The sequence below is a fragment of the Phoca vitulina genome, unplaced genomic scaffold, assembly GCF_004348235.1.
Source record: "Phoca vitulina isolate PV1807 unplaced genomic scaffold, GSC_HSeal_1.0 scaffold66, whole genome shotgun sequence".
NCBI classification, from domain to species: domain Eukaryota; kingdom Metazoa; phylum Chordata; class Mammalia; order Carnivora; family Phocidae; genus Phoca; species Phoca vitulina.
This window is the reverse complement of record NW_022589769.1, coordinates 4,329,886-4,357,197: the sequence shown is the minus strand read 5'-3', so window position 1 is coordinate 4,357,197 and position 27,312 is coordinate 4,329,886. Positions and strand designations below refer to the sequence as shown.

Below are 27,312 nucleotides of genomic sequence, written 5' to 3'. Positions count from 1 at the left end.
CTTAATTTTTTTAAATTAGCGTCTTTATTTTCTTTCAGCTCTCATTAAAATCAGTTCCTGGGGATGGGGCTACCAAGGTAAAGTGATTACTTCTGTAAGACTCATAGCTTTTTGTTAAAAAAAACAACAGATAGAAGCATTGGCAGTTCTGCTTTTAATATTTTTGGTTTGCGTCTATTTTTGGGAGCTTTTTGTTCCTCAGACACATAATTGGCCAGAGCTTCCTGTCCTATAAAAAGAAACAAACAACTCAAGTAATATCTTTTACCCAGCATTTCCTGAAGTCCAGTGGAGCATTTTCCAGGATGTTCGTAGATGTTAGGTTTTATTAGAAAAAGTGGCTCAGAGCCGCATACTAATTTTGGGAGTTATTGGGTTAAACACAGTTAACGAGTTGTTTTTTAAAGGTAAGTCTTCTTGGAGCTGTTAGGATGCCATCGTGAGTTGGGGAGTGAGTAGTGGCTAGACTCGTCCCTCTGGAACGGGGATGCTCCTGAGTATCCGTTGTGAAATAGTGTCCACAAGAAGCCAGCGGTGGTGGAGGGCGCCTGGGTGGCTCAGTCGTTAAGCGTCTGCCTTCGGCTCAGGTCGTGATCCTAGCGTCCTGGGATCGAGCCCCGCATCAGGCTCCCTGCTCGGCGGGAAGCCTGCTTCTCCCTCTCCCACTCCCGCTGCTTGTGTTCCTGCTCTCGCTATATCTGTCTCTGTCAAATAAATAAATAAAATCTTTAAAAAAAAAAAAAGAAGCCAGCGGTGGTGCTGATAGACTAGCCCTGCTTAGCCACATGGCACCGAATATTCCATTTATTTCTTGGATCTTAACTGGAAGGCAGTCAGCTTTCTATGAGAACTTGGCATTGCTCTCTTAGAGTGAGATTTGACAGATGGCTTGTAGCGTAGAATCCTGACAATACTATGATCCGTTATTTGGTTTAATTTCTAGGCTTTGAACTGTTCTGTGGAAGATATCGAGCCAGGTATGTTTTCACTTGTCCTCTTCATCTAGAAAGTACCAGCTTTAGATATTGTATGTCTCGTAGTGTCGTCAAATAAGATTACCATGTGGTTGTTAGTATTAAAGCAAGAATAATTTCGAAAACTACCTTTGTGCTTCTGGATGTGCTGGCAAGGGATTGATAATACTGGATGTAGGTAGGTGGTCATTGAATACCTCCTGGGGCCCAACCAGCATCTCACAGCTCTGGCCAGAAAGGGGCCCGGGCACTGTGAGAAAGATGCTTGTTTTCACAAGCGAATATGTCTATTCCTGGGTAAAACAAATGACTTTTAGAATTATTTTTACCCTTTCATTTGAATTGCTTTTACTGTCATCTCTCCATTTATTTTTATGATCGCTTCCCTATTTTCACCTAGCTCTTCATTTTCTCTGTTATTGGCTCTTGATGCTAGTCTTCTGTGAGTACACTGAGGATGAGTGAGTACGTTTCTGTCCGTGTTACAGATTTATTAACTCCGAGGCAGGAAGCCGTTCCCATTGTCTCTGTGCCTACATCCAGCTTCTCTCACCAAGTTGGAAGTGAGCTGGCCTCTGTTCCCATTATGCCCTTAACTTCTATTTTGCCACTGCAAGTGGAAGAGAGCTCTCTGCCATCAACAGTGTTGGCAAACGGAGGGAAGACCCCCTTCACTATGCCGGAAGCATTTTTGGATGATGGAGATATGGTCCTTGGAGATGAAATAGATGACCTTCTTGATTCGGCCCCTGAAGCCAATGAAACTGTTATGGTAAATTTCAGTGTTACTCCTCTCTTTTGAAGCCAGGGTTAATTTTTATTTATCTCTTATTATTTTTATAGAGAGAGCGTGAGCAAGGTTGGGTGGGGGAAGGGCAGAGGGAGAGGGAGAGAGCATCTGAAGCAGGCTCCATGCGCAGCGCCAATGCAGGGCTCAGTCCCGCAACCCTGAGATCATGACCTGAGCCGAAATCAGGAGTTGGATGCTTAACCAGCTGAACCACTCAGGCGCCCCAGGCTTAATTTTTAAAAAATTGCCATGTAACTGTATTTTCAGCATTACCTGTAGGCTAAACTTTAGGTCTCTTACCTTAAAAATTACTTTTGTCCTTCTCTGGTGGTACCAGGCTCACGTGGTTATTTTTTAAATAAAATAGGAATGCTAATCTAGTAACGACCCAGTTTTCCTCAACACCTGTTGGAATCACATAGCATGGAAAGGATGTGTTAAAAATTCTGAAAAAGAGGGGCACCTGGGTGACTCAGTCAGTTAAGCATCTGCCTTCAGCTCAGGGTCATGATCTCTGGGTCCTGGGATGGAGCCCTGGTCGCTTGTGTGCACATGCTCTCTTTCTCTCTCTCAAATAAATAACTAAATAAATAAAATCCTTAAAAAAATAAATAAAATTCTGAAAAAGAATAGCCATTTGATATTTAAAGAAAAATACGTCTTTTGGATTAAGAGTTTAAGGGATAATACCTCAGGGTAACTGTAAAGCCAAGGTCAGGCTAGATCGGGACTGAGGCTTGTTTTTGTATGGCCTGCAACATAAGAATGGGGGTCTTAGATTTTTAAATGGTTGGAAGGAAAAAAAAAAAAGAACAGTATCTAGTGACACATGAAAATGATATGAAATTCGGGCGCCTGGGTGGCTCAGTTGGTTAAGCGACTGCCTTCGGCTCAGGTCATGATCCTGGAGTCCCGGGATCGAGTCCCGCATCGGGCTCCCTGCTCAGCAGGGAGTCTGCTTCTCCCTCTGACCCTCCCCCCTCTCATGTGCTCTCTCTCTCTCTCTTTCAAATAAATAAAAAAAAAAAAAAAAAAAGAAAATGATATGAAATTCATGGGACACCTGGGTGGCTCAGTCGGTTAAGCATCTGCCTTCGGCTCAGGTCATGATCCCAGGGTCCTGGGATCGAGCCCCGCATTGGGCTCCCTGCTCTGCGGGAAGCCTGCTTCTTCCTCTCCCACTCCCCCTGCTTGTGTTCCCTCTCTTGCTGTCTCTCTCTCAAATAAATAAATAAAATCTTAAAAAAAAAAAACATGATATGAAATTCATATTTCAGCGTCATCAGTAAAATTTTGTTGGAACACAGGCATGACCACCCACTTATGTATTGTCTGTGGGCTGCCTTTTTATTGCAGCAACACGATCCAATAGTTGAAACAGAGACTGTGGTTGGCAAAGCCTAAAATATTTACCATCTAGCCCTTCGCAGAAGAGGTTTACTGACCCTGCCATAAAGTATCTTGAAATAGCAGCAGCAACAATAGTAGGAGGAGGAGGAAGAGTGGGAGCAATTCAGGGCTGGTTTCAGTGTGGCTGAAAGAGAGAGGGGAGGTACAGTGTAAAAAGCAGGCACCCCGGGGTTCGAATCTTCCCACCTCTGTGGTCTTTGGCAACTTACTTCACCCCCAGTTGCCTGGTCTGTACAGTGGCCATCATGGTAGGAAGTATCTTGGAAAGGTTAACAATTAAATAGATAGTATGTAACTTTCCTCAGTACTTACAAGGCGGGGGAGCTGTCAGTAAATTGTCACAGTGAGCGGGGAGGAGAGAGGCAGCGTTCCATTTGTCCTTGTGAGATTGTACATTTCACATCCCCAAGAAGGATGGTCCCGGGTGTCTGGCTTCTGCAGCTCCCTTCTCTTGAGCACCTTCCTTCTCCCGCAGCCTCCACACTACTCCTCTGGAATAGAGCCAGTTCTTACGAGTCTCAGGGTAGGGTGAAGGGAAGGAATCAGAGGGAAATGAAACGTGAATGTAACATTTGGCTTGAAATAGTACTGGCCGTCACACCTTGATCCTTTTTGAAAGGTGGGCTTGCAGAGAACTAAGCTCTGTAGCCTAGATTCTTCTATGGAGGCGTGATTTTGATTTCAACTTTGTTACGTAATTACCCAGCGTAAGGGTTTTTGCCTATATGCTGATGTTCAAAGCAGTTCGGCCTACTTGTAACTGAGTTTCCTGGATTTTAATAGAATCTTTTTTCTTTTCTAGCCATCCGCATTAGTCAGAGGAGCCCTCCCGGCCGCCAGTGTCCCCCCCAGCATACCCTTCTCAGCATCTCTGCTGGGCACCTTGCCGATTGGTGCAAGGTATGCTCCTCCACCATCCTTCTCCGAGCTGTATCCACCTTTGACTTCATCCTTAGAAGATTTCTGCTCTTCTTTAAATTCATTTTCAATGAGTGATTCCAAGCGAGGTAAGAATCGAACCATTTATGTAAATAATCCCAGTTAATTTTTAAAAAAAGATACTCTGTGTCTGGCAATTATTTAACTCTAGGGAGTTGGATTATTTTCAGGGTAGCTGAAAATATAAAAACTCAGTCTTCAGTTTTAATTTGCCTGGACTGAACTGTGTGCCATTCCGGAGCTCAGGAAGCATAGGGACACGTAGGGATGTACGTGGCACTCGTTTCTGTTTGTTTTCTTAAACAAGATACTTTGTTAAGTTGGGTGTCTATTGTTTTGGGGGGCAAAATGACTTTTAATGTTTTCTCCAAGAAAGGAGTACCCCATCTGAGAGAGTCGTAAAGACAGGCTATCCTTTTAAATTCTGAACGAGGTAGATACTTAGTTACGACTAATTCCGGGTCAGAATTGTTCAAAATTAGATTACAGAATTAGAGTTTTCTGTTTCAGGCTCCATCCCTGGAGGTCACTGCCTGGTGCCTTAGTTTTTACAAGGGGTTGCTGAGTTTTTGGTCTGACTCCTGTTTCTGTAATTCCAGGTTTAATATACTTTAAACAATAATGCTAACAATCTTCAAATTTTTTCTAAGGCATTGTTACATGGTTAAAGGGAGAAAAATCAAAACGATTGATTTCAAGAGATTGACACCTGAAAAACCTAAAATTAGTGTGAAACAGAAGGGCAGAGAGCATATTAACCGAGTGGTAGACAGACAGAGAAAGTCATCGCGCCTTACTAATTTCCTTCATGTTGTGACGAGTTCCGGCTTCATAGTTTGAAAAGGAGAGGCTCTGTTCCCATTTGGCGTATGAATTATTTTCTTAGTCCTTTTAACTGGTCCTGCTCCGTAGGCCCTGCTTTAGCTCACGTCTCCGAGAACAGCTCTTTATATAAGTGTGTCGGAGGGTTGTGTGTGCCCTTGGTCTCCAGAGGGAAGTCCACTGCCCAGTCTGGGTGTCACGAGTGAGGATGGGGAGTAGTGCGGGGAAGCCGTAGTCAGCCCCTGAGCCCTGATGCCCTGATGTTCTTGTTGCATGATTAGAATGAGAAGGTCTGTTGAAGTGTTTTTATTATTTTAGATCTGCCCACCTCCACTTCTAGAGAGGGAACAGCGCTTAGCAGCAGTAATTCTTCCCTTTTACTTGTAAGTGTCACTTCCTCTTTTGTAAATGCGTCGTCGCTTAAACGTGAACGGAGGCCTTTTGCTTAAGTAACTGACTTACTTGAATGGCGGTGCTGGTCTCCCTTACATTTTGCGTGTGCTGGGGGAAAGAGTGGTAAAATAAGACTCTCCTGGAGCATCCGGTCATAAATGCTCTGTGTGTGAGACTGGGTCTGTCGCAGACGGTGGAAGAGGCTTTAGCTCAGCAGAAACCACAGGAAAGCTGAGATCAGGGCGGATAAAATGCGCGTGCTGTGCTGTCGAAGCAGAACAGTTACCTGTTACTTTTAACAACTTTGCAGGGAGGATCAAAGACAGCGGGGGAGGGGCCTAGAGACCCAAAGAGAGGAAAACAGAAAGAAACCGTTTTTTTAAATAGAAGCGCAGCAAGGGCAGACTAGTACGGATTTCAGCAGATGAAGAATGTCGTATTTTCACAAATTTGTTTCTTTCTTTAGTGATAGTGCAATATTTGTTGGCTGTTTTTTTTTTTTCCTGTTTTTTGTTTTTTTCTTATTCTTCTTGCAGATGAATGGGCCAGGCACCTTGTTTGCTTCTGAGAGTTTCCTGGGAATTTCAAGCCACCCCAGAAATGACTTTGGAAATTTTTTTGGAAGTGCACTTACTAAACCACCTTCATCAGTGACCCCACGACATCCCCTCGAAGGAACCCATGAACTGAGACAAGCTTGTCAGATCTGTTTTGTAAAATCAGGTCAGAACCAAACAAAGGAGGTGACGGTATTAATAAGCTAGTCCATCTGAGAGTTCTTAGGAATTCGTCAATAGGCGTGGAAAACACCAGCTATTGTGATTCTTCCAGCCCTATTTGAGTTCTTTCTTAGCAAGCAGCAATTATTGACTTGGGCCCCTTGGAGTCTAATAGGATAAGTCTACTCTTATTTGATATGATTTCATTTATAGAATTAGATGGAATGGAACATCTACCTGTTTTTGAGATCTTATTGAAATTTTTATGAAATTCTTTATATTCTACATACATGTTTAATAATGTGATCTTTTTTTTTTTTAAGATTTTATTTATTTGAGAGAGAAAGAGAGAGAATGAGTGGGGTGGGGAGGAGAGGCAGAGGGAGAAGCAGGGTCCCCGCTGAGCAGGGAGCACAATGACGTGGGGCTTGATCCCAGGACCCTGAGATCATGACCTCAGCTGAAGGCAGACGCTTTACCTACTGAGCCACCCAGGTGCCCCAGGAATGTGATCATTTTCAAATAAAGCAAGAACGAGAAAAAAAGCGTTCTAAGACCAATATTTGATGTAATGTGTATAAAATTAAAGTCTTTTCTGTTGGTTTGTTTCATATCTTTACCCCTAAGTCCAGTGATAGAAACACAGTTTGTCTTAAACTGGATCCAAATTCATTTTCTTTCTTAGTTGCATATTTAATGGTGTTCTTTACCTTTAGAAGCCATCAGAATTCCTGTCCTCGTAGTTAAATATGGATATGTTTTGAGGCCCCTGGTGTCGAATAAAACTTTGTGTACTCCGACAGATAGCATATAAGAGGCACAAATCAGTAGCTTATTTACATTTGGGAGTTATAAAAATAGGGTTTTTGTGGCAATGTAATAATCAGTATCCATCTGCTCACATCTGCTTGTAAATGTGCCTGTGAAATGAAACGTTACTTTTTGTGCCTTCGAGCAATCCTTTTTCACATCTTTTCCAGGCCCGAAGTTAATGGATTTCACTTATCATGCTAATATGGATCATAAATGTAAGAAGGATATTTTAATTGGTAGAATAAAGAATGTTGACGATAAATCATGGAAAAAAATACGTCCAAGACCAACAAAAACAAATTATGAAGGACCTTATTATATATGTAAAGGTATGTACTGTAATTACTTAATTGGCGTGCATGATGTAAGTGAGAAGTGATTTGCTACATTTATTCTAATGGTTCCCGTGTTACTGTTACTAAAAGTGTGTAGGTAGAGTTTATTGTTGCAAGTTCCTTGGGTTGAGACATTTGTATATTTTTATTATTATTTATTATTTTTTTTACTTTTGTTTTTAACTTTTTAATATTTGAGCGAGCAGGTGTGAGCAGGGGTGGGGGCAGAGGAGGGGGGGGAGAGAGAGAGAGAGAGAGAGAGAGAGAGAGAGAGAATCTCAAGTAGACTCTCGCTGAGCGTAAATCCCAATACAGAGCTCAATCCCATGACCCTGAGCCGAAATCGATGGTCAGCTGCTTAACCATCTGAGCCACCCAGGCACCGCTGTCTTTAACTTCTTACACAGTGTGTGTTTTCTCAATGTTTATGGAAACAGGCTTTGACCAGGTTTCAAACGGAAAACCATCTCACACTTGGAGTTCCCGGACTTAGTCTAAACAGAGTCAGAACACTGAACTAAGGCTTTGACCAGGTTGCTCTTTGAGGTTGCTTTTGAGAGAACTTTGTGGATTCATTTTTGTCAGATTGCTTCATCTGAACGCGCTTTGAATGTCCTTACATGATTTTTTAAGCTTAGACGGAGTACGTGAGGGAATCACAGTCTTTTCCCTGCCCGAAGTAGAAATAATTCAGGCTCTTGGGCCGCTGTTTTAGAGCCCATGCCATCCCTGCGCAGTAAGAGGTGCGTCCTCGCTTGAAGCTATCCACGAGTTGTTCGAGAAACTCAGATGGTGCCCTAAACATGCTTGATATTCACCAGCTTTGAAAAAACAGTGGCCATGTTTTCACCGTCTTTTAATTGTCTGTCTTTCTAGATGTTGCTGCTGAGGAGGAATGTAGATACTCAGGCCACTGCACATTTGCTTATTGCCAAGAAGAGATAGACATCTGGACGCTGGAGCGGAAAGGGGCGTTCAGCAGAGAGGCTTTCTTTGGTGGCAATGGAAAGATCAACCTCACCGTATTCAAACTTCTCCAAGAGCATCTTGGAGAATTTATATTCCTTTGTGAGGTACTGTCTCCAAGCCTTATTTTCTACTGTAGAATCGGTGAGAGTTTCTGACTTGCAAGCCCAGAAGTAGAAAATACTGAGCACTGGTCCGGCCATAATGGGGAGCATTCACTCAGCCAACGGTAGTTACTACTAGGATCCAAAAGAATACAAAAACCTCATTTTAAATATTAATCAGTAGAAGTATGTAATGTATAAGCATGTGCATAAGTATGGTACAAAAGTTCTATTTTGTATTATGTTGTTGTGGTAATTCTTCTTCTCTGTCTGTTCCAGAAATGTTTTGATCATAAGCCTAGAATGATAAGTAAAAGAAATAAAGATAATTCTACTTCTTGTTCTCACCCGGTTACAAAGCATGAGTTTGAAGACAATAAGTATGTTGGTAGTTTCTAATTTTTATAGTGACACAATAGATTCTGTTTTTAGATCCAAATAAAACCAGAGTAGTATCTCCCCAGGCATCTTAGCCCTGTTCTTCTGTTGTCGCTGTTTTGAAAGATGATGACTACTTAAAAATGTCTATTAGTATATTTTGCTGGGAATTTTTAAATGAATTATTAAATTAATGTTTAATACAGAAAAGCATTATTGATTTGTAGCTTCTTATGACATGGATTTAAATATTTTATGGCTTAATGTGTAGTCATCTTCCCCGTCCTTTAATTCAACAATTGTGTAAAGTGATTTATTTTTTCTGATAAAGATTTTTAAGATGTATTTTCAGTCTAGAGCTTGACCTGATGTATGTATATATTTTTATTTGTTTTTTTTGAAAAGGCTTTGGCAGAACAATAATAGATCACTCCGTTTGTTTCTTAGGTGCCTTGTCCACATTTTGCGAGAGACAACAGTAAAATACTCCAAAATACGTTCTTTTCACGGTCAGTGTCAGCTTGATTTATGTCGACATGAGGTTCGATACGGCTGTTTAAGGGAAGATGAGTGCTTTTATGCGCATAGTCTTGTAGAACTTAAAGTCTGGATATTACAAAATGAAACAGGTGGGTTTGTGCATGATGAAGAAATGTCTCCTCACAAACCAAGAAACAGGCTCTTCACTCTAGAGACGACACTGATGGTCACCAGGGGGCAGGTGGTGGTGGGACACATGAAATAGGTGATGGGGATGAAGAGCATGCTTATCATGATAAGCACAGGGTGATGGAAGTGCTTAATCACTATATTGCACACCTGAAACTAACAGAACACTGTACATGAACTCTACTGGAATTAAAATAAAAAACTTAAATGAAAAAAAAAAGGTTTCCTCAAAAGCAATCAGGGTTTGGCAGAGCAGTATCAGAGACTTTTCTCTGTCATCGTGATGTGGCAACATAACTATTGATTTTATCCTTAGCTTTAAGCTGTCACTGTTCATTTTTAGAGTGGCTTATTTTGAGTATAGCCTCATGTAGTGACTTGCTGGTACGAGTTCATGCATGTAGTGTGCTTTTGTGAGGAAGAGAGATTCCTCCGACCGCACCAAGAGCTGTATTTGTAAATATTCCGTTGTGAAAAAGAGTGATGTGATGTGCATTCATCTTTGGTGGCGGATTATGCTACGTGGGGGATAATGAGGGAATCGAGTCTGTGATTGGATGGGTGGACTGTTCATGCACAGAGGGAGAACCTAAAGGAAGGCTTGTTCATTTCCCAGGTATCTCACATGATGCTATCGCTCAAGAATCTAAACGATATTGGCAAAATTTGGAAGCGAACGTACCTGGAGCTCAGGTATTTTCTCTTGTGTACTTTCTACATTTGGTATCCTTTCTGCAGCGGCCTTGTGGATGCCACTTGTTGACAGATGCAGTTTATACTTTTTTAAAAAAGAAGATTTTATTTGTTCATTTGAGAGAGAGAGAGCGCACGAGTGGGGGGGAGGTACAGAGAGAGAGCGAGAGAAGCAGGCTCCCTGCTGAGCAAGGAGCCCGATGCAGGACTCGATCCCAGGACCCTGGGACCATGACCCGAGCCAAAGGCAGATGCTTAACCGACTGAGCCACCCGGGCGCTCCGGATGCAGTTTATACTTCTAGTGCACTTGCATTCTTACTGTTCACTGACTTAATGTGAAAAAAATCCCAGATTTTAGTTGATTGTAATAAAAAAAAAAAAGGCATCCAATAATGCCTGCCAAGGCTATAGGATACAGTTGTCTTACTCAGTTTAAGGCAAAACAGTTAGGTTCTTGGGCTGTGGGGATCCTGGGAGTGAGGGAGGTAGACTGTGTCTGTGGTTCTGCTTCCCACCTGGCAGGACTGCTCTATGCACTACCTCCCCACCCCCAGCCACAGAATCCTAGTTATCACCCTCCAGAGCTGGCTTTCATAAGTTGAGGTTTGGTGTCTGCACCTATCATATTCTCTTGCATTGGGTGGAGAATTGGAGATTTAGTTATCTACTCAATGTCTCCGATAGTGTATATAATGGTCAACTCATCAAACCAGACAGTATCAGAAATTGTACGCTATTATGCGAAAAGAAATACCTGGCAATTCAGTATTTTGTTCTCAGAAAACTGGTGTTCTCTTAGAAGTAAAACTTGTGTTTTAATTGTTTCAGGTACTTGGCAATCAAATAATGCCCGGATCTCTTAATATGAAGATAAAATTTGTGTGTGCTCAGTGTCTGAGAAATGGCCAAGTCATTGAACCAGACAAAAACAGAAAATATTGTAGTGCAAAAGCAAGGCATTCGTAAGTAGTGTGCGAGTGTGTATGTGTGTGTGTGTGTGAGTGTGTGCAAACAATGCCTATTTCATAATTCTCTGTTACATGGGTATGTTACATAGAAGAAAAAAAGATTGACTTTGAAGAGAGCAGAGCAAAGTAGATAACGTAGGAGTAATTGCAAAGCGAAAGGGAAGAGATTTTTATGATTTCATAGATAAGAATTCAACAAAATTTGGTAGTGTCTTCTCTGAATTTGATCAGTTCTTTGTTCAGGATTCCTAGGGAATGTCTGTTAAAATAACAGGAAAGGAAATGACAGAATCATAAGGCATTTCTTTTAGAAGGGTTGAGAAAAAAATCTCTGGTCCTTCAGGTACGAACATTGTACCTGTCCCTTTATATTATGCCTTGTGCCAGTGTGTCTTTGTTTTTTCTGAACTCCATGTTTCTTAGGTGGACCAGAGATCGGCGTGCGATGAGAGTGATGTCCATCGAACGTAAGAAGTGGATGAACATCCGTCCTCTCCCCACAAAGAAACAAATGCCTTTACAGTTTGATGTACATACGTAACTTTTAAGCCACTTTTTTTTTTTAATTAGGCATTTCAAATCATTAGAAAGTAGTAGTGATTCAGATTGGAACTTCAATGCTCGTCGTAATACCAAAATTTTTAAATGGTCCTCTTGTTTTCCTTCCCCTTTTGTATGTGTGGTTCTGTGACAGTTTCCAGATTGACTGGGATTGGATGAGTTACTTGGAGAAAGGAAATAGACGGTGGAGTCAAGAAATAGTTATGGGCATGACCTACCTTATTTTTCAGATGAATTACTTTGGGAGTGAGTAGGAGAGGATTTCATTTAAACTTGATTCCTAGGCTTTGCTATCCAACTCAAGGCCTTCTGTTATTATGAACGCTACTGATAAGTTTCTTTGACTCAAGCAATGGATATTAGCTAAAAGATACCCCACTTTATAGGATTTTCTAAAAGTAACCCAAAGGAAAAATGGTCAGTGTTCGAGGCACACGTTCTTCAAAAACCCTTAGAAAGTATCAGATCAACTGAAGGGGTCGTATTTCATTCATGAGGTGGCACGTTTCTGCTCCATACCCTCTGCTGCGTTCCGTGGTCTTGAAGGTGACTGTCCAAGCAAATCCCTTGAGCCGGCTCTGGACTTGACTCTTCAAGGGAGAGAGTCTGGAGCGAGTCTGGAGGGGTGTCATTGTGTGAGCTAACAGAGACACTTGGAGCATTGACAGGCAGTAAACTTTCTGCCCCAGTGGTGGACAGAAGGAGAGAACTGTTTGCCCAGAGAAGCAGAGCAGGTGGATTGCAGAGCCCCCTCGGAAATGGTGCCCCCTCTCCGACTTGCCCGAGAGAGTTGAGGAAGAGGCAGGTTAATTTCCCGTCGCCCGGGGTACCTTGCGTTTTGTAAACATACACAGGTTATGAGGTCAGTCTCTGAAGGAGGCGGTATGTTTGTGTTTCATCCACAGTGGTTTTAGACTTGGGGATCTGAGTGATTGAATTGGTGGGCCTTGTAGGAGGGGAAGAAGGTTTGTTGGAACCGTGGATATCTTAGGCTTTAAAAGAGGAGATTATGGGTGTACTCCTCATTCTTTGTTAAAACAAAGGCGACTGAGAACGATTCTAGTTCAGCTGCTGGGACTACTGATTATTCTTTAATCTCGGACGTGCTGTATTGCCGTGCAATGTGCCAGTAGCTCATTTCCTCTTTTTTTTCTACCATACTAGGTATTGCTAAGGGATCCTTTTTCTAAAAGAAGAAATAATACTCTGTGTGTGTATGTGTGTAGACAGTATGGTGAGGTGGAAGGAGAATGGGCTTCAGAGTCTGCCAGAAGGGCCCTGGTCAAGTTACTCAGCCTCAGTTTGCTCATCTGTAAATGGGAATAATTACGTCCTAGGGAAGATTACATGAGATGGTGTTATATAAAAACCCAGCACAGTGGCCGGCCTTCTCCTTTATCTTCTCTTCTCCCTGCTCCTTATCATTGAACTTTGAGAGACTATGGTAAATGTTTCCCTAGTAATACCTGCCTAAGAACTTATTGGGGTTTCACTTTATGCAGAGGATTGGGGGCGGGGGGCGTTGACATTGGCCCAAGGAAGGAAACCTGCAGTATTCAGGGCTGACTGCTTTTAGATTTTTAGCAAAAACTGATGCTAAGCATCTGATATTATGTGAACTAATATATGGGGCCAGCCTCTGTTGCAACACAAAATAAGCTAACAATTAATTGTACTAGAATGCTCTATAAAGACAAGTATATTGATGATATTTGAGAATGAGCTGTCTTGGTGATGGAGGTTTTCTTAGTTCTTGATAGTTGTGGTTCTTAGAGATATCTACATTCTGCTGATCGCTGCCACCTTATTTTCCTACCAGTTTCATTGTATTTACTTAGTAAAAACACAATGCAAATAACCAGAAGAGGTAATATTTGAATGCTATGTAACTGGATGGCCTGGCTCGTGTATTCATTGTCTCCAGACAATGCATATTGAATGAATGATGGCTGAGGTTAGCTACCAGTATGGGTTATAAGTAAGCTAAATGTCTGAGATTTTTCCTGACACTGTTCAGGACCTTTGGAGTAGTCCGTAGTTTCTTTACTGCCTCCCAGGAGCTGACAAGGAGGCTCCGTGGGGATTAGGCAGGGAGAGGAGTTGCTGTCAGACTGAGGGGGCCAGAGATTTGCATTGTGGAGATCAAATGCTCTGCTGAGTTAAAAGCAGGTACTCTGAATAAGGGAGTTTGTAGACATTTTCTTATAAGAAAATATTCCATATCCTAATTCCATACTTTGTTTTTTTTTGGAGATTTTCTTTTGAAAAATTTTGAGATAGAAAGCTTAATATCATCTCATGTATGTTGGGCTTAGAGTCAGTTTGAATTCATTCAAAGTAATCTTATGTAATAATTGTGTTACTCAGTGTTAGCACAGATAATGACGCTTATTTTGCTTAAATGTAAAAATTAGGCAGTTTTACTAACTGTACTCTTGTCTTAAAGCATATTCATATTTTTTTTTTTATACAGTTGTGCAATCATATTGCTTCTGGGAAGAAATGTCAGTATGTTGGGAACTGTTCCTTTGCTCATAGTCCTGAGGAGCGGGAAGTGTGGACTTACATGAAGGAGAATGGGAGTAAGTTGCTGTCTTACCTGTGGCTTGACATCCGTGACATCTAGCTTGCTGGGCAGTTTCCTTCCTCTCTGTACATGTGCCAACTCACCGCGAACCCAGGAAGTAGTTTGCATTGTGCCATTCTGTCAGTGGAGTGTGAGCCTGGCATCTGATCTGTGTTTGCTTAGGTCAGAGCTGGATACAAATACATGGGAATAGTTGTATGGCACAGACGTGTTCCCAAAAGGTGGCCTGGGAAGTGCAGTCCTTCTTGACTGAATCAGACCATCTGCTCCAATTGTGAATAGGCACCCCCGAAAAGTCAGGTTAGAATTGAAGGTTTCCTCAAGGAGGCCTTCTCGGTATAACAGCCCCAGATGCAGAGGCCCGAGGAGAGAATGTTTATCTTGGTCAAACTGCAAGTTGAACGTGGGAGTCTTTGAGAGGAGCCTCAGACAACCTTTCACTTTTGACTGGAGAGGTTTTACTGCAAGGACGGGGATCGTTGTTGTTTAATCTCTAGGAAACTGGTGGAAATATACCAACTGCTTGAGATCTGCAATCTCTGAATTACAAGAACCAATCAGATTGAAGCATGTCCCCTGCTGTGTTTAACCGGTGTTCACACTCAGTGACCTGTGTGGACAGGACTCCTCGCTGTCCTGCTTGGAGGAGGGACATACTGTTGGGCCTTACTGAAGATGTCCTTGCATATCAGGACTGTTGCAACGATTCCTGCTCCAACTGGTCTGGATGGCGAAGGATTTCTAGGTGGCCTTTCATCTTAGTCTGATGACATATTGTTAGAAACACTTGCGCAGGCAGCAAAGCCGATTTTTGACCTTAACCTCATTACCAGATTTTTTTTAGCACAGTGGTTCTCAACCGGGGATGAATTTTGCCACATATACCCGCCTCCCTTGGGAACATTTGGCAATGTCCGGAGACGTTTTTGTTGTCATGATTTGGGCGGGGTGTCCTACCGGCATCTAGTGTGTAGAGTCTAGGAATGTTGTTAAACATCCTGCAATGCACATGACGGCCCCCCACAGCAGAGAATTAGCTGGCCCAGCAGTGAGGTCGAGAAACCTGGCTTTGCACTTGATAGTCATGCCGAATGTACTTGTTCTTACTGTAGGAAGCCCAGGACCTGGTCACGGTTGTGCTGTTGTAAATTGCACCCCAGCATGTGGGTCCTCGGGGACGGTGGCTCGACTGACGGGCTCCCGTCAAGGTCAGAATCTCGGTGCAGTGGTAGTGAGTTTCTGCTCTTTCTTGGCAGACAGGAGTGTATCTGCTGCAGGCCCCTGAGCCGTGTTTAGTAGCCCATATGGTTGTGGGGGTGATAGTGAGTGTTTTACTGGGGGCAATAGGAAGCAGTGGGAGGTGCTTTTTTTTTTTAGCAATACCTTTTAATGGTTTCTGACTTTTCAGCACCCCCAAAGGGTCTTGCAAACGCAGGGAGTTAATTCATCTTGAAAGCTAATGTTTGCACTCTCAACAGTCCGGAATTAGGTGCAGAGTCATGAGGGTTTACCTCCCCCTTGGACAGGGCCCCTCTCCTTGCCTAATGTAATCCGTCTCCATTCTGCCGTCTCGCTTTCCTCTCGAAAATGTACGCCAACTGATACAAAAGGTGTGCATGATCTTGTGTGTATTTCAATGGTGTATTTAAATTTCCGCTGCTGAAAGTGATTCATTTTTCTTTAGTACAAGATATGGAGCAGTTTTATGAACTCTGGCTAAAGAGTCAAAAAAATGAAAAAAGTGATGATGTTGCCAGTCAATCAAACAAGGAAAATGGAAAACAAATTCACATGCCAACAGATTACGCTGAAGTTACCGTGAGTCCTTCGCTTCCACCACTGATAGAGCCTTTCCTTTCTTTCTCTTTCCCTCAAGTCTGGTACCCTCGCTGGCTGCCTGCCCTCCTCCGGTCTCTCCACCTCCCTCTGGTGGCCTTGGGCCATTAACTTAAGTCCCCCGATTCTAGCAGATCCTTTCCTTGATCCTTTTGCTAACTTTGGAGCCAGAGAATTTGGAGCCTAAATACTGGGGCCTCTCCTTACGAGCCTGTGGCCCTGGGCAGGTCAGTGAGCATCCCTGAGGGGGGTTGTGATGGGTAAGTGAAGTAGGGTGGGTCCCAGACACTTAGGCCGATGCTGGGCCTCAGAAGATGCTCTGGAAATGTGGGTGCTAACAGGGCCCCCCCCGCATTTTCTCCTTACCTGCTAGCGTCTGGCCCCTGCCTCAGGGTTCTGTGGACACTTTAAGTCCTCTGTGGTTTTTTACTGTTTGGGTTTTCTTTTAAAAGTTTTTGTAAGAGTAAGGAGGACAGTATAATGACTATCTTGAGCCCACCACGTTAACAGTTCATTGTGTTTGCTTTTGTGAAATAAATAAAATGTTTACAGATAGAGTTGGAACCCCTTTGTCCCCCATCCCTGAGGGGCAAGATCCAGTGTGTATTTCAAAAATCCAGGCTATGTGTACCTATCTTTGACATATTTATTCCTAAGCTATAGTTCTGCCTGGCTTGTGTTTTTATTTTTATTTTTTTATTTTTTTTTAAAGATTTTATTTATTTATTTGACAGAGAGAGAACAAGTAGGCAGAGAGGCAGGCAGAGGGAGAGGGAGAAGCAGGCTCCCCACTGAGCAGGGAGCCCGATGTGGGGCTCAATCCCAGGACCCTGGGATCATGACCTGAGCCGAAGGCAGCGGCTTAACCGACTGAGCCACCCAGGTGCCCCTGGCTTGTGTTTTTAAAGAGGACATAGGCACATGTGTTATCCCACTCCTTGTTTCTTGTTTTGTTTTTTGGCACCTCCCTGTAATTGACTCCGCTGGATCCGGGTCACGTCTGTGGCCTGGCCTTGCCCCCACGCGTGTGCCTGGGATGTGCCCTCTGAACTCCACCTCCTCTGCCAAGGCACAGCGCTGATTCCCTTGCCACCTTTCAGGTGTGTTCCTGTGTTCCCAAAGCAGGGTCACCTGGACCTGCTGGGTTGGGAGATTTACTTGGGCTGTTTAATCAGGTAGATCTTCATCACCCCCGACATAGCGAGTCACAGTCTCATGGGAAGTCTCCAGGAATCTGTTCTTACCCACTTGCAAATGATGCTTCCCCAGGGCATTTGGGGAACACCACCCAGATGCTTACAGCTTGCATCTGTGGTGGTCTTCCACTGATGAGAACACAGTTCCTTCTGTGTAGGTCTGTGCCCCGGGGACCGCGTCCTCTCAGCATCTGGGCTTCCCTGGTCCCTGGCGCGAGTCCTGGCCCATAGTAGGAGCTCATTTCATGTGCCCTGAATGGCAAGGCTGCTCGTCCCTCTGCAGCTGGAGAGCTCCGGGCTTTCCCGTCCTCTCTGCGGTCCTCACAGTGTTCATCCGTCCCAGGGTCCTCGTGTGAACCTGGCCCCTTGTCCTCCCTACACACGTCCTTGTTTGCACACCAGCCCCCGTCACCTCTCAGCCAGAGGCTCGCTGGAACCTGGCCGAATCCATCACCACTGCCCTCTGCTGCCTGTGCTCTGGCCCCCCTCCCAGTGCTGGGATCCTTTTCTTGGTCCTATTTCTGACTTTGACTTTGAGCTTTACCTTCTTGCCCGGCTCCGCCCCCCCCCGCCCCCCCGCCCCAGACGGGCTCCCCGAGAATAGAGTCTGGGTTTCTAGCCCTGGTGCCCTCCCCGAACCGTGTTTGGCCCGTTGAGGGACCCAGACAACACCCACTGATGGGACGCGTGTCTCCCGTGCACTTTAGGCGGACTTCCACTGCTGGATGTGCGGCAAGAACTGTAACAGTGAGAAGCAGTGGCAGGGCCACATCTCTTCCGAGAAGCACAAGGAGAAGGTTTTTCACACCGAGGACGACCAGTACTGCTGGCAGCACCGCTTTCCCACAGGGTATTTTAGTATTTGTGATAGGTACGTAGCCCCCGTAAGCTCCCGCGTGGGGAGTGCTGAGGTCACATGACTCGCTCCATCATCCTGGCGGTGGGCAGAGGTTATGGCGGTGATGAGGTCTGAGAGTGGGTGCTTGGATTGGGGCTCGAAGCGTTAGTTGCTCCTTGGATGTTTCTTCACTCTTCTGTGGTTACATGAAAAGACTGACTAGCCTGCCCGTATGGGGTTGAGATGTCTTAAGATAACCGAGGAGAGATGTATGTTTGTTCCAATTTGCCCAAACCGTCTTTGAGTTGTCAGGGGTGAGTGGCCAACCACAAGGTGCCCTGCAGGGGTGCTCGTCAGTTCGGAAACTGCCTCTGAATCCTGGCTGTTCCAGTGCATATATGGAACCGACTCAGGTCAAAGGAAGAGGTTACTATCGCTCCTTTGTTTAAGTTGCCTTAGAAAATGTTTTAGCAAAAAAACCAGATAGTTTTGAGTTGCTCCTCATTTTGTCAAATCACTGTCTGTATGTAATTTCCCAGTTCAGATCCACGTGATACCCCAAACTATTGAAGACATCTTTTAGGTAGCGTCACTTCTGATTTCTTTCTCCTGCATCAGGAAGGACCGCGGTCTTTCCTCCCCCCATCAATCAGTATTTCTCACCAAATACATTTAAAAGGGCTATTTTTTTCCATTGTAGATGTCAAGGCTATATAATGTTCATTTTTCTAGGCTTAAGATTTTGAACTAAAAGTTTTATGCAAATCACCAAGCTAGTGAAGCGTGCACTTTTTGGGTTTGTATAAATAACTTGGGGACGCTCACCACGCTGACTCGCCCTGCAGGTATATGAAGGGCACCTGCACAGAAGGGAATGGCTGTAAATTTGCACACGGGAATGCCGAACTCCATGAATGGGAAGAAAGAAGGGATGCCCTAAAGATGAAGCTCAACAAAGCAAGAAAAGATCACTTAATCGCCCCAAATGATAATGACTTTGGAAAATATAGTTTTTTGTTTAAAGATTTAAACTAATATGCTGGCTTTTATGTATGTTACCTAATCAAAGCATTGACCAGAAAAATTGAAAGTGTTCTAAGGCACGTAGCAGAGGAGCTGCAGATTTTCTGCTTGTATTGGCGTCTATCGTCCCTCCTGAGCAGCAACCCACAGTAGGTAGGAAAACGCGCTGTGTAACAGGTCTGGCCATGCTCTCATGGCACCATTGGCATCAAATGGCGAAGTGACCGCTGCCCTGTTGCCATCTGTTGAACAGACTTTTGGATGAAGTGTGTTGGGGAAGAGGATAAGATTATGTCTAAGACGACTCCTTGAGTTGGTCCTTCAGGTAAGAACCATCATGGAGAGAGAGTAGACACTTGCACTAGGGGTCAGAAGACATGATGGATGAAATTCTTCACATGTTTTAAATGGAACAAATTTGTTTAATATAATAAAGTTTGCTACTTATCTGTACGTAGGTTGCTAAAAAGGATTTTCTTAACTCAGATTTTAAGCCAAATAACCATTTAACACTAGTACATGTTAAATGGGGTATTTTTCTGTATTTGTATGTTTCACTATAATAAGGGAACTAAGGATAATGTGCATTGACACTATTTTGAAAAAATAATCAGTTGACTCAAATTTTATTTCTTGGTCTTTTGCTGTTTAAATGATGATTTTGAAAGATTACACTTGTACTGTTGGTATTGTGTAGTGTATGGACCAATATTGCCTGTAATAAACATTTTATATATAGATGTCTTTCATTTTTTGGTGTGGTCCTTCCCCTCCCCCCAAAGAATTATTGAAACTGGGCCCTAAAATCACAAAGTTTGATTTTTTTTTTTAACGCCATTATTTAAGCAATTAGTGATAGTATGCAAATTAGACATGATAACGACTTTTCACTGTCCTGCTCTCTCCCAGATTTGGGTTGATAAGCAGCTTCTCTTGTTCAGGGACATGTTAACTCTTCTGGGGCTCTTCTGTGTTACATTCAGATGCATGAGTAGCAAGGAGACAAACAGCCAGCTAGGGTGTGGGCCATGGGTTTCCACAGATGACTGGCACAACACTCTCAGTAGGGCTGTTTTGGTTGGCAGGATGGCTGGCAGACACAAAGACAGAGCTAAGCTGTCCTCTGGGACCCTGACCTGCTTCAGAGGCTGGGACGTGGTGACCTAGGAAGAAGAGTTGTCGGCAGGGTGTGGGGTGGGGGGCTGCTATGTCCTGAGGATGTTACCAGTGCTGTGTCCTTGTTGGGGATGGGGGTCGGGGGGAGTGGTGGATGGGCTTGGAAGACAGGGATCTGCTGGGCTGTGATGTGCCAAGCCTTCAAACCCTCGCGCAAAGTCACTTCCTCGTGACGCCCTTGAATGAGTGGGTTTAGGGGGGTAACGGAAAAGGGTCTTAGTTCCTGTATGTGAGTCCAGCCACCGTGGAGAGGAGGATATAGCTGCTGGTAGTGAGATGAGACAAATAGAACATCTAGAAGAACCAGAGGCTGCCTGTGACTCCTTGAAGACAGGAGAGACTCTGTTTTTCCTCCACATGCGGGAAGGCAGTTGGGACCAGTTTTACTTGGTGGATGCATTAGGAGTGCATCTTATTTGCCAAATAGATAATTTGTTATGGGTGACATTTTCTGTAGAATAGACTCGTAGTGTTATTTTTCTACCAGGTCTCTCTAGTCTGATGGCCCTCATTACATTTTTTCATCGTTGTATTTTCTTCCAAACTTCTTTTTTTCCAGGGAGAAAAGCAGATGGTAAAAAGTGGTCTCTGGTGCTGTTTCAGTTAACAGATAAAAAAGTCGGTTGTCTTAACTTTTGGAATCCACGCTAGAAACTTAGCTTGAGATCCTGTGAGTGGTCGAGAACTCAAACACTCTTTAGTTGGCCTGGAGAGATTAGAATATAGACTTGTATTTGTTGCAAGGGAAGAATAGCAAGTTCTGGAAAGCCAGTTCTGGGGTCCTGATACAAGGTCTCCAAGAAACATAGCCACCATTGTCCAGACTGCCCAGGCTCAGGGCGTTGGCTTCCCTCCTCCAATACCCGACAACCTGTACCTTGTCAGGCATATCCTGTTTGCTAAGTAAATGCTTAGAAGCTTTAAAAGTTAATGAGCATTATTTCAACATATACTCTCCCCGCCCGCTTCTCAGACTCCACCAACTTGATCATGGTGTGAAAAGTGGCTATGAAAGCTCAGATATGGGTCGATGTAGACAAGTTATGGCTGACTGAACCCTGAAGAGCAGTGTAGCCTGACCCTGATGGCCTGGTGTGTTCAGAAATGAACTTAATCGGTTTCAGAAGTACATTCTGGTGTCAGAGCAGCACAAAAATGTCTAGATAGAGAAGAAGAAATGAACTGCCTTTTTAAATCCAGGGCGGTTTCCTGGCCTATGAGACGTCACCTTGCATTGCCACAAGGTATTGTGGGTCTTAAAAGAGAACCCACAGGCAGCAAAAGTTCTTTGGACCTTATAAAGGCCTGTGCCAATGACAGGTGTGTCTTATAGAAGTGTAGGGTGGATTCTGTCCTGGCAACCTACAGTGAATGGAGACTGGTGACTTTGGCCATATTTGTTTCCCTTAGTAATACACCAGTGACCTCAGATCTACACAGACAAATCAAGAGGGACTAGAAATGCTAAAGTAAGGTTAATATTAAAAAACCTAGAAATACATTTTTTTTTTCGGTGTCTATAAAAACAAGATTATATAAAACAGTATGAAAACACTGTATTACCGAGTTTGTAATATAATAGATGAAAAAGTAAAAGCACAGGAACGGGAAGAGGAAACAGCTATATTGGAGAAGCTTCCGTCTCTTACTGGAATTAAGGTAGTATAATCTGAAGTAGAAATTCTGGAAAAAATCTATATAGTGATCCCCAGAGCAACTGCTAAGGATATAACCAAAGAAAGGTTTAAAATCATTAATTAATGGGATACTAGCAAATATCCGCTTAATACAAACGAAGGGAATAAAGAAGGAACAAAAAGGACAGGAGAGGGGTGCCTGGGTGGCTCAGTTGGTTAAGCCACTGCCTTCGGCTCAGGTCATGATCCTGGAGTCCCGGGACCTGCTTCTCCCTCTCCCACTCCCCCTGCTTGTGTTCCCTCTCTCACTGTGTCTCTCTCTTTCAAATAAATAAATAAAATCTTTAAAAAAAAAAAAAGGACAGGAGAGCTATAAAACAACTAGCAAAATGGTAGGTGTAAATAAGCTACCAACGTCCTGGGCCTCAGTGGTGGACACACTGAATGCCATGGCTCCCTAGCAAGGTAGCCAACACTAGCCACACCTTACATCCCTGGAAGCCAGGCACCAGGCTCACCCAGCTGCCCTGGGGCAGAGGTGAGGTCTCAGCTTCTGGTTCTCGCCAGCCCAAGCTTTTTGTTTTGTTTTTTGCCTGCAGTCATACTGCACTGGTTCCCTCAGAATTTTATTTGCCTAGTTTTCTGATTATTCATAGTCACCTGCGGCCTCAGCAGCTGTGTAAGTATGGACTTCACTTCGCCCCAGGTACACTTGTCCCTCTCCCTCATGGCAGCAATTCTCTTCTGTCACTCTCAAATCGCCGCATTTCATCCCTTACTGACTTGTCTTTTATAATCACAAAACTTTAGAAAGGACCTAACATTTAGAGTCAGAGATGTTTGAGAGAGTCAGCAGTAGGTCACTGGTCACCCAGGCAGCCTACCTTTGAGTGAATTTCCCACCTACTAGCTTTGCGGCCTCAATCAAATGACTTTTCCAAGCCTCGGTTTTTCTTGCTATCTGTGGGGTGAGTCCAAGCAGCACAGACCCTCCCCCAAGGGCCGAGGTGGTGGGAGATGAGGCTTTCGGGCACACGCCGCTTAACTGATGCAGATCGTGCACGCTGGGAGACTACAGTAACTGAGATTTAGTGAGATCTCACTGTGGGCCTGGCACTTTCCGTAAATCACCTCATTTATCCTCAAAACAACCCTGTGGGAGAGGTACTGCTATTACCCTCCATTTTACAGACGTGCAAACCGAGGCCGAGTGACCTCTCCCGCCCGCCTCACTTGCGGGACCCTGGACACCTCTCGTCCCTGCACCTATTTTCCCAAGGTTAAGCGGGGATAATTAACGGCACCTATGTTCCCCGGGGCCTGTACGGACTCGCGGGCACGAATGCCATCATCATCATGGCACTTAGAACTCAGTAGGCCAAGCGGCGACTGCCGGACGCCCGAGCTCCCAGATCCCGCGCTGGGAGGATCACGTCGTGGACTGGCCAGACGCTCGACCCGCGCCTGCGCAGACTCCGCGGACGGAGGGCGGAGCCTGTGCGACGACAGCTGGCGGCCGTAGGGGCGCCTGCCGGGAGGCTGTTCGCGCAGGCTCCGTGGGCGAGGGGCGTGGCCCGCCGAGGGGGCGGGGCTGTCAGGCGGTGTCGGCATCCGCGCAGACTCCGTGAACGAGAGGCGGGATCACCGGGGGGGCGGGGCCGCCGGGAGGGGCCGGTGTCCGCGCAGACTCCGTGGGCGGAGGCGGAGTCGCCTGCGCGGGGGCGGGCGTCGCGGCGGCGGTGGGGCTGACGTGGAGGGTCCGGGTTAGCGGGCGCGGCGGGCTGCGGGATTGGGGAGCGACGGGCCGGGCCGGGCCCTCGGGCCCGAAGCGGCGGCGGGGGCGGTATAAAGCCGGCGACAGGGAGCATGTAATGTCGGAATGCGGAGGCCGCGGCGGCGGCAACAGCAGCAGCAGCAGCGACGACGCCGAGGACGAGGGTGGCGGCGGCGGCGGCCCCGCGGGCTCCGGCTCCCTCAGCCCGGCCCCGGCCGGAGTGTCCTCGGCGGGCCGGCTCCGTCGCGGGCTGCGCGGCGCCTCCCTCATGGCGCGCCGGCGGCCCGAGCTGCTCTGCGGGGCCGTGGCGCTCGGCTGCGCGCTGCTCGTCGCCCTCAAGTTTACCTGCAGGTGAGGCGGCCCGCAGCCCCGGGGCCCCGGCCGGCGGCGCAGGGCCGGCTCGGGGCCCGCAGGGTCCGGGGTTGGAGCGGCCTTCGCGGGGGAAGTGAGGCCTGGCTTTGCCTGGAGCCACGGACCCGACCCTGCTCAGCCTGCGGCCGTGCCCGCCACTTGCCCCGCGGGCCAGGCGAGGTTTTCGGGGGCTGCTCGGGATCCTTCCTTCATCCCATTTTAGCACCGAAGTTAGTGGGCCACGTTCTGAGCTGCTCGTCACCTGTTGGGGTTTCTTGGGGGGGGGCGCACCTGTCACTTCTGCGCAGGCTGTAGGACCCTCATTTAACCCCCATCGGGTTTCCCTTATGCCGCGAGTGTAATGATTCACAACTGTTAGAGTCCCAGACCCCTTCGACAATTCGTGCACTCATCGATCTAACGATTATTCATCCACACGTGCTGCGGTGGATAACACTCACCCAGGTGAGCGTTCAAGATAAAAATCCCACTCTCCTTTCCAGTGGGACAGGCAGTAAACAACTTAATATAATTTTAAAGGGCTTCTGTAAGTGCTCTGCAGGGAATAGAAGGAAGGAGGGTGGGGCAGAAAGGCCTTCGTGACCACGAGACCTAGGAAGCTCACCCGGGGAGGAGGAAGGGGCCAGCCCTGGGAAGATTTGGGGGAAGAGTGTCCAAGGTAGAGGGAGCAACAAGGGCCAAGTCTGGACAGGGCTGTTGTTTTACTGTAGCTGAAAAGAAGGCCTGGGTAGGCAGGACCATAGTGAACAAGAAAAAAATTAAAGTTACTGTGTGTCTTTTGGGGAAGGTACACAGATACAAAATGTACTTTAAATTTCAGGAGTACTTTTGGTCTCCCAAGTCCTCAGTGTATCTTCTCGGACTCCCAATTTGTAAGTCTCTGTTGCAACTGACTGGCATATTAGCCAAGAGGAAGATTTCAACTTGGAACATTTTTACGGAGTGTGTTAAGCATAGTATGTGGCCTCTGTTGTCAGAGAGGTGTCAGAGGTTTGGGAATTTTAGTGAAAGGGGACAAATTATGATAACTGTTACTGATATTTGCCAAGTACCAGCAGGGTTGCTCATCCTTGGCACTTGGGCAGAGGGGCTGTCCTGTCCATGGTAGAGTGTTTAGCAGTATCCCTGGCTTGTACCTACTAAATACCCATAGCACACAGCCCTAGATATGACAACCAAAAATGTCTCCAGACATTGCCAAGTGCCCCCTGGGGAACAAAACTGCTTGCTTGAGCACTGCAGCTTACTTACATCAGTGCATTTATTCCTTTAATACATCATCTGAGAGCCTAGTATGGACCCAGTAAAGGCTCAATCCCCAATAAAGTCTGGATGTACTCTTATCCTTCCAGGTTATAGATGAAGGAGTTGAGCTTTGGTCATGTTACAAAACTTGCCCCAAATCACACCCACCTATTAAGTGGCTGAGCTGGAATTTGAATCCTTTATTGTTAGGTACTAGGCTCTTAACCTTGCTCTTTATCAAAGGTACTAGGCTCTTAACCTTGCTCTTTATCTTGCGCAAAGAAAAATACATGAAGTATTTTACAACGTGGAATTGCAAGATGTCTTTGGGTTCAATTTAGGAAGAGAGGTCCGTTGTGTGTGTCCGTGTCTGTCCCCGACACCCCCCCCCCCGCCCCCCGCAGCTCCAGGGGTGGGGAACTTACTGACATCCGTTCGTCCATAGAAATAATGCTTCATGTTTTTTCTGAAAGAACATGACTTTAAAAAGCTAAGAAAGTCCTTTGAGATTTGGGGAAGAAGGAAGAGTGTAAATCCAGTTATTGTGGCAGGCAGAGCAAGATCCCTACCTGCTTCGGAATAGGAGTGAGCCAGTGAATGGCCGCTTGCCTGTCCCTCTTCTTTCTGTGCCACTGGCAAATCTGGAGAGTCTTTTAATAGACTGAACTTGATTTTTTAGAGTCTTGTTTGATTGAATGGTGTCATGATACTGTTATAGACTCGAACATTTCTGACCCCGTTTTTCTATTTTACTTTTAAGATTGTTGCATTAATGAGGACAGAAGCTTATGAGAAAGTAGGATTTTTTTCAAAATTTTATTTTTATTAATAGCACCAGGCCTAAAATAAGGGACAGCCCTCCTCAGTGTTGGTTGCTTAGCTGAGTTCAAACCAGATAATATAAAAAAGGTTGATTTGGGGTGGAAACACAATAATTGTGCATTTTTGGGCCTTTAATCTTTATTTTACCTGCCTTTCTATTCATTGAGTCTCCTTGACTGCATCCTACTCCCTTTCCTTTCACCCTGATTTTGGAGGGAAAAAGTTGTGTGTCTGTATCTATATATGTATGTGTGTGCATATATTCATTTTCCTTTCTTGCATTTTGTGATTTCAAAGCTGCTTCAGATCCTCTTCAGAAGGAGGTGTAACGTGTGCGTTTCATAGAAAAATTGGGAGTTGCAACCCGCCGTTTTTGCTTGCAACCAGCTCTTGAGTTTTTCGAACCTGAGACTGAGCCTTCAAATTTGCAGGAAATCTTTGATCTAGGTAGAGTTTCTCAAAAACTTGTAGCAAGTTTTAAGAGTTAAATGGAAACTTGTGAATGTTTCTGGTGGAGCAGAGGCAGATGTTTGTCTTCCCTGGTTAATGTTTGCTTTTCCATGGGCCACGTATTTTATCTGGCTGGTGTACTTTAGGAACCGCTCTGAACACGCAGAGCAGTAATACTGAGTGGATTATTATCCTTTGTTTGGCTGTCACAGACCTACATTTTCCCTCAGATTGTGTTATTTAACACTCAGCATGCAGTTTGACTAGTAGAAGAATCATCTCGAAAGAGGGGAGTTTTGGAGCTTTTGATAACGTGTCACGCAGGGCCTTCTTCATCTCTTTGCATGGCTGCCTGTCATTCAGGTCTCGGCTTAAAAGATCCCCTGTCCCATCACCCTGTTAAATTCTCCACCTAGCAGTGATCCTTTTGTGGGTTTTTGTTTGTTGCATACGTGTTCGGTTGTGTGTCGCCTCCCTTGAGAACATTTTCGTGCTTTCAGCTGTAGCCTGCGTGCCTGCAGTGTGGTTTCTGAAGCATACTAACATTTGCTCAGTGAACATTTTTTTTAAATTATTGTGTAAGTGACTGAGTTTTTCAGGTTCTGGAGAACTTTTACATAGACAAAGCTCCCTGATTGTGGGGTTAAAATGGTAGTTTGAGTGAATAAATAGGAGATTTGTTCTTTTAATACCACTTCTTTATGATATTAATAATTTTTGGTTAAAAATAGGGAAGTAATAGATTTAAACCTGTCTTAATTCAGGAAGCTAACACCTTCTAGATGCAGAGGAGGGCGTGGGATTCTTTCCTTTATGCTAA

At 45.0% G+C, this 27,312-nt stretch overlaps 2 protein-coding genes across 5 annotated transcripts in view; both read left to right on the top strand.

Annotated features, from left to right (window-relative positions):
* The window catches only part of ZC3H7A (zinc finger CCCH-type containing 7A), a 33,751-nt gene extending 13,997 nt beyond the window's left edge, over positions 1 to 19,754 (top strand). For all 3 annotated transcript variants that reach the window (XM_032392184.1, XM_032392182.1, XM_032392183.1), the window contains 17 exons: positions 39 to 77; positions 944 to 977; positions 1,463 to 1,746; positions 3,977 to 4,181; positions 5,254 to 5,318; positions 5,865 to 6,051; positions 7,028 to 7,189; positions 8,072 to 8,268; positions 8,545 to 8,645; positions 9,091 to 9,272; positions 9,929 to 10,005; positions 10,836 to 10,969; positions 11,399 to 11,504; positions 14,010 to 14,118; positions 15,808 to 15,941; positions 17,863 to 18,026; positions 18,839 to 19,754. In XM_032392184.1, coding sequence (XP_032248075.1) covers positions 39 to 77; positions 944 to 977; positions 1,463 to 1,746; positions 3,977 to 4,181; positions 5,254 to 5,318; positions 5,865 to 6,051; positions 7,028 to 7,189; positions 8,072 to 8,268; positions 8,545 to 8,645; positions 9,091 to 9,272; positions 9,929 to 10,005; positions 10,836 to 10,969; positions 11,399 to 11,504; positions 14,010 to 14,118; positions 15,808 to 15,941; positions 17,863 to 18,026; positions 18,839 to 19,028 — 2,370 coding nt within the window. In that variant the 3' untranslated portion in view covers positions 19,029 to 19,754. The remainder of the gene's footprint in view (positions 1 to 38; positions 78 to 943; positions 978 to 1,462; positions 1,747 to 3,976; positions 4,182 to 5,253; positions 5,319 to 5,864; positions 6,052 to 7,027; positions 7,190 to 8,071; positions 8,269 to 8,544; positions 8,646 to 9,090; positions 9,273 to 9,928; positions 10,006 to 10,835; positions 10,970 to 11,398; positions 11,505 to 14,009; positions 14,119 to 15,807; positions 15,942 to 17,862; positions 18,027 to 18,838) is intronic.
* Positions 19,755 to 23,618: 3,864 nt separating this feature from the next.
* TXNDC11 (thioredoxin domain containing 11) overlaps positions 23,619 to 27,312 on the top strand; it is a 58,705-nt gene continuing 55,011 nt past the window's right edge. Inside the window, exon 1 of one of the 2 annotated variants that reach the window (XM_032392152.1) lies at positions 23,619 to 23,954. In XM_032392152.1, the coding sequence (XP_032248043.1) occupies positions 23,701 to 23,954 (254 nt within the window). In that variant the 5' untranslated portion in view covers positions 23,619 to 23,700. The remainder of the gene's footprint in view (positions 23,955 to 27,312) is intronic. The other variant, XM_032392153.1, reaches the window with a different exon arrangement.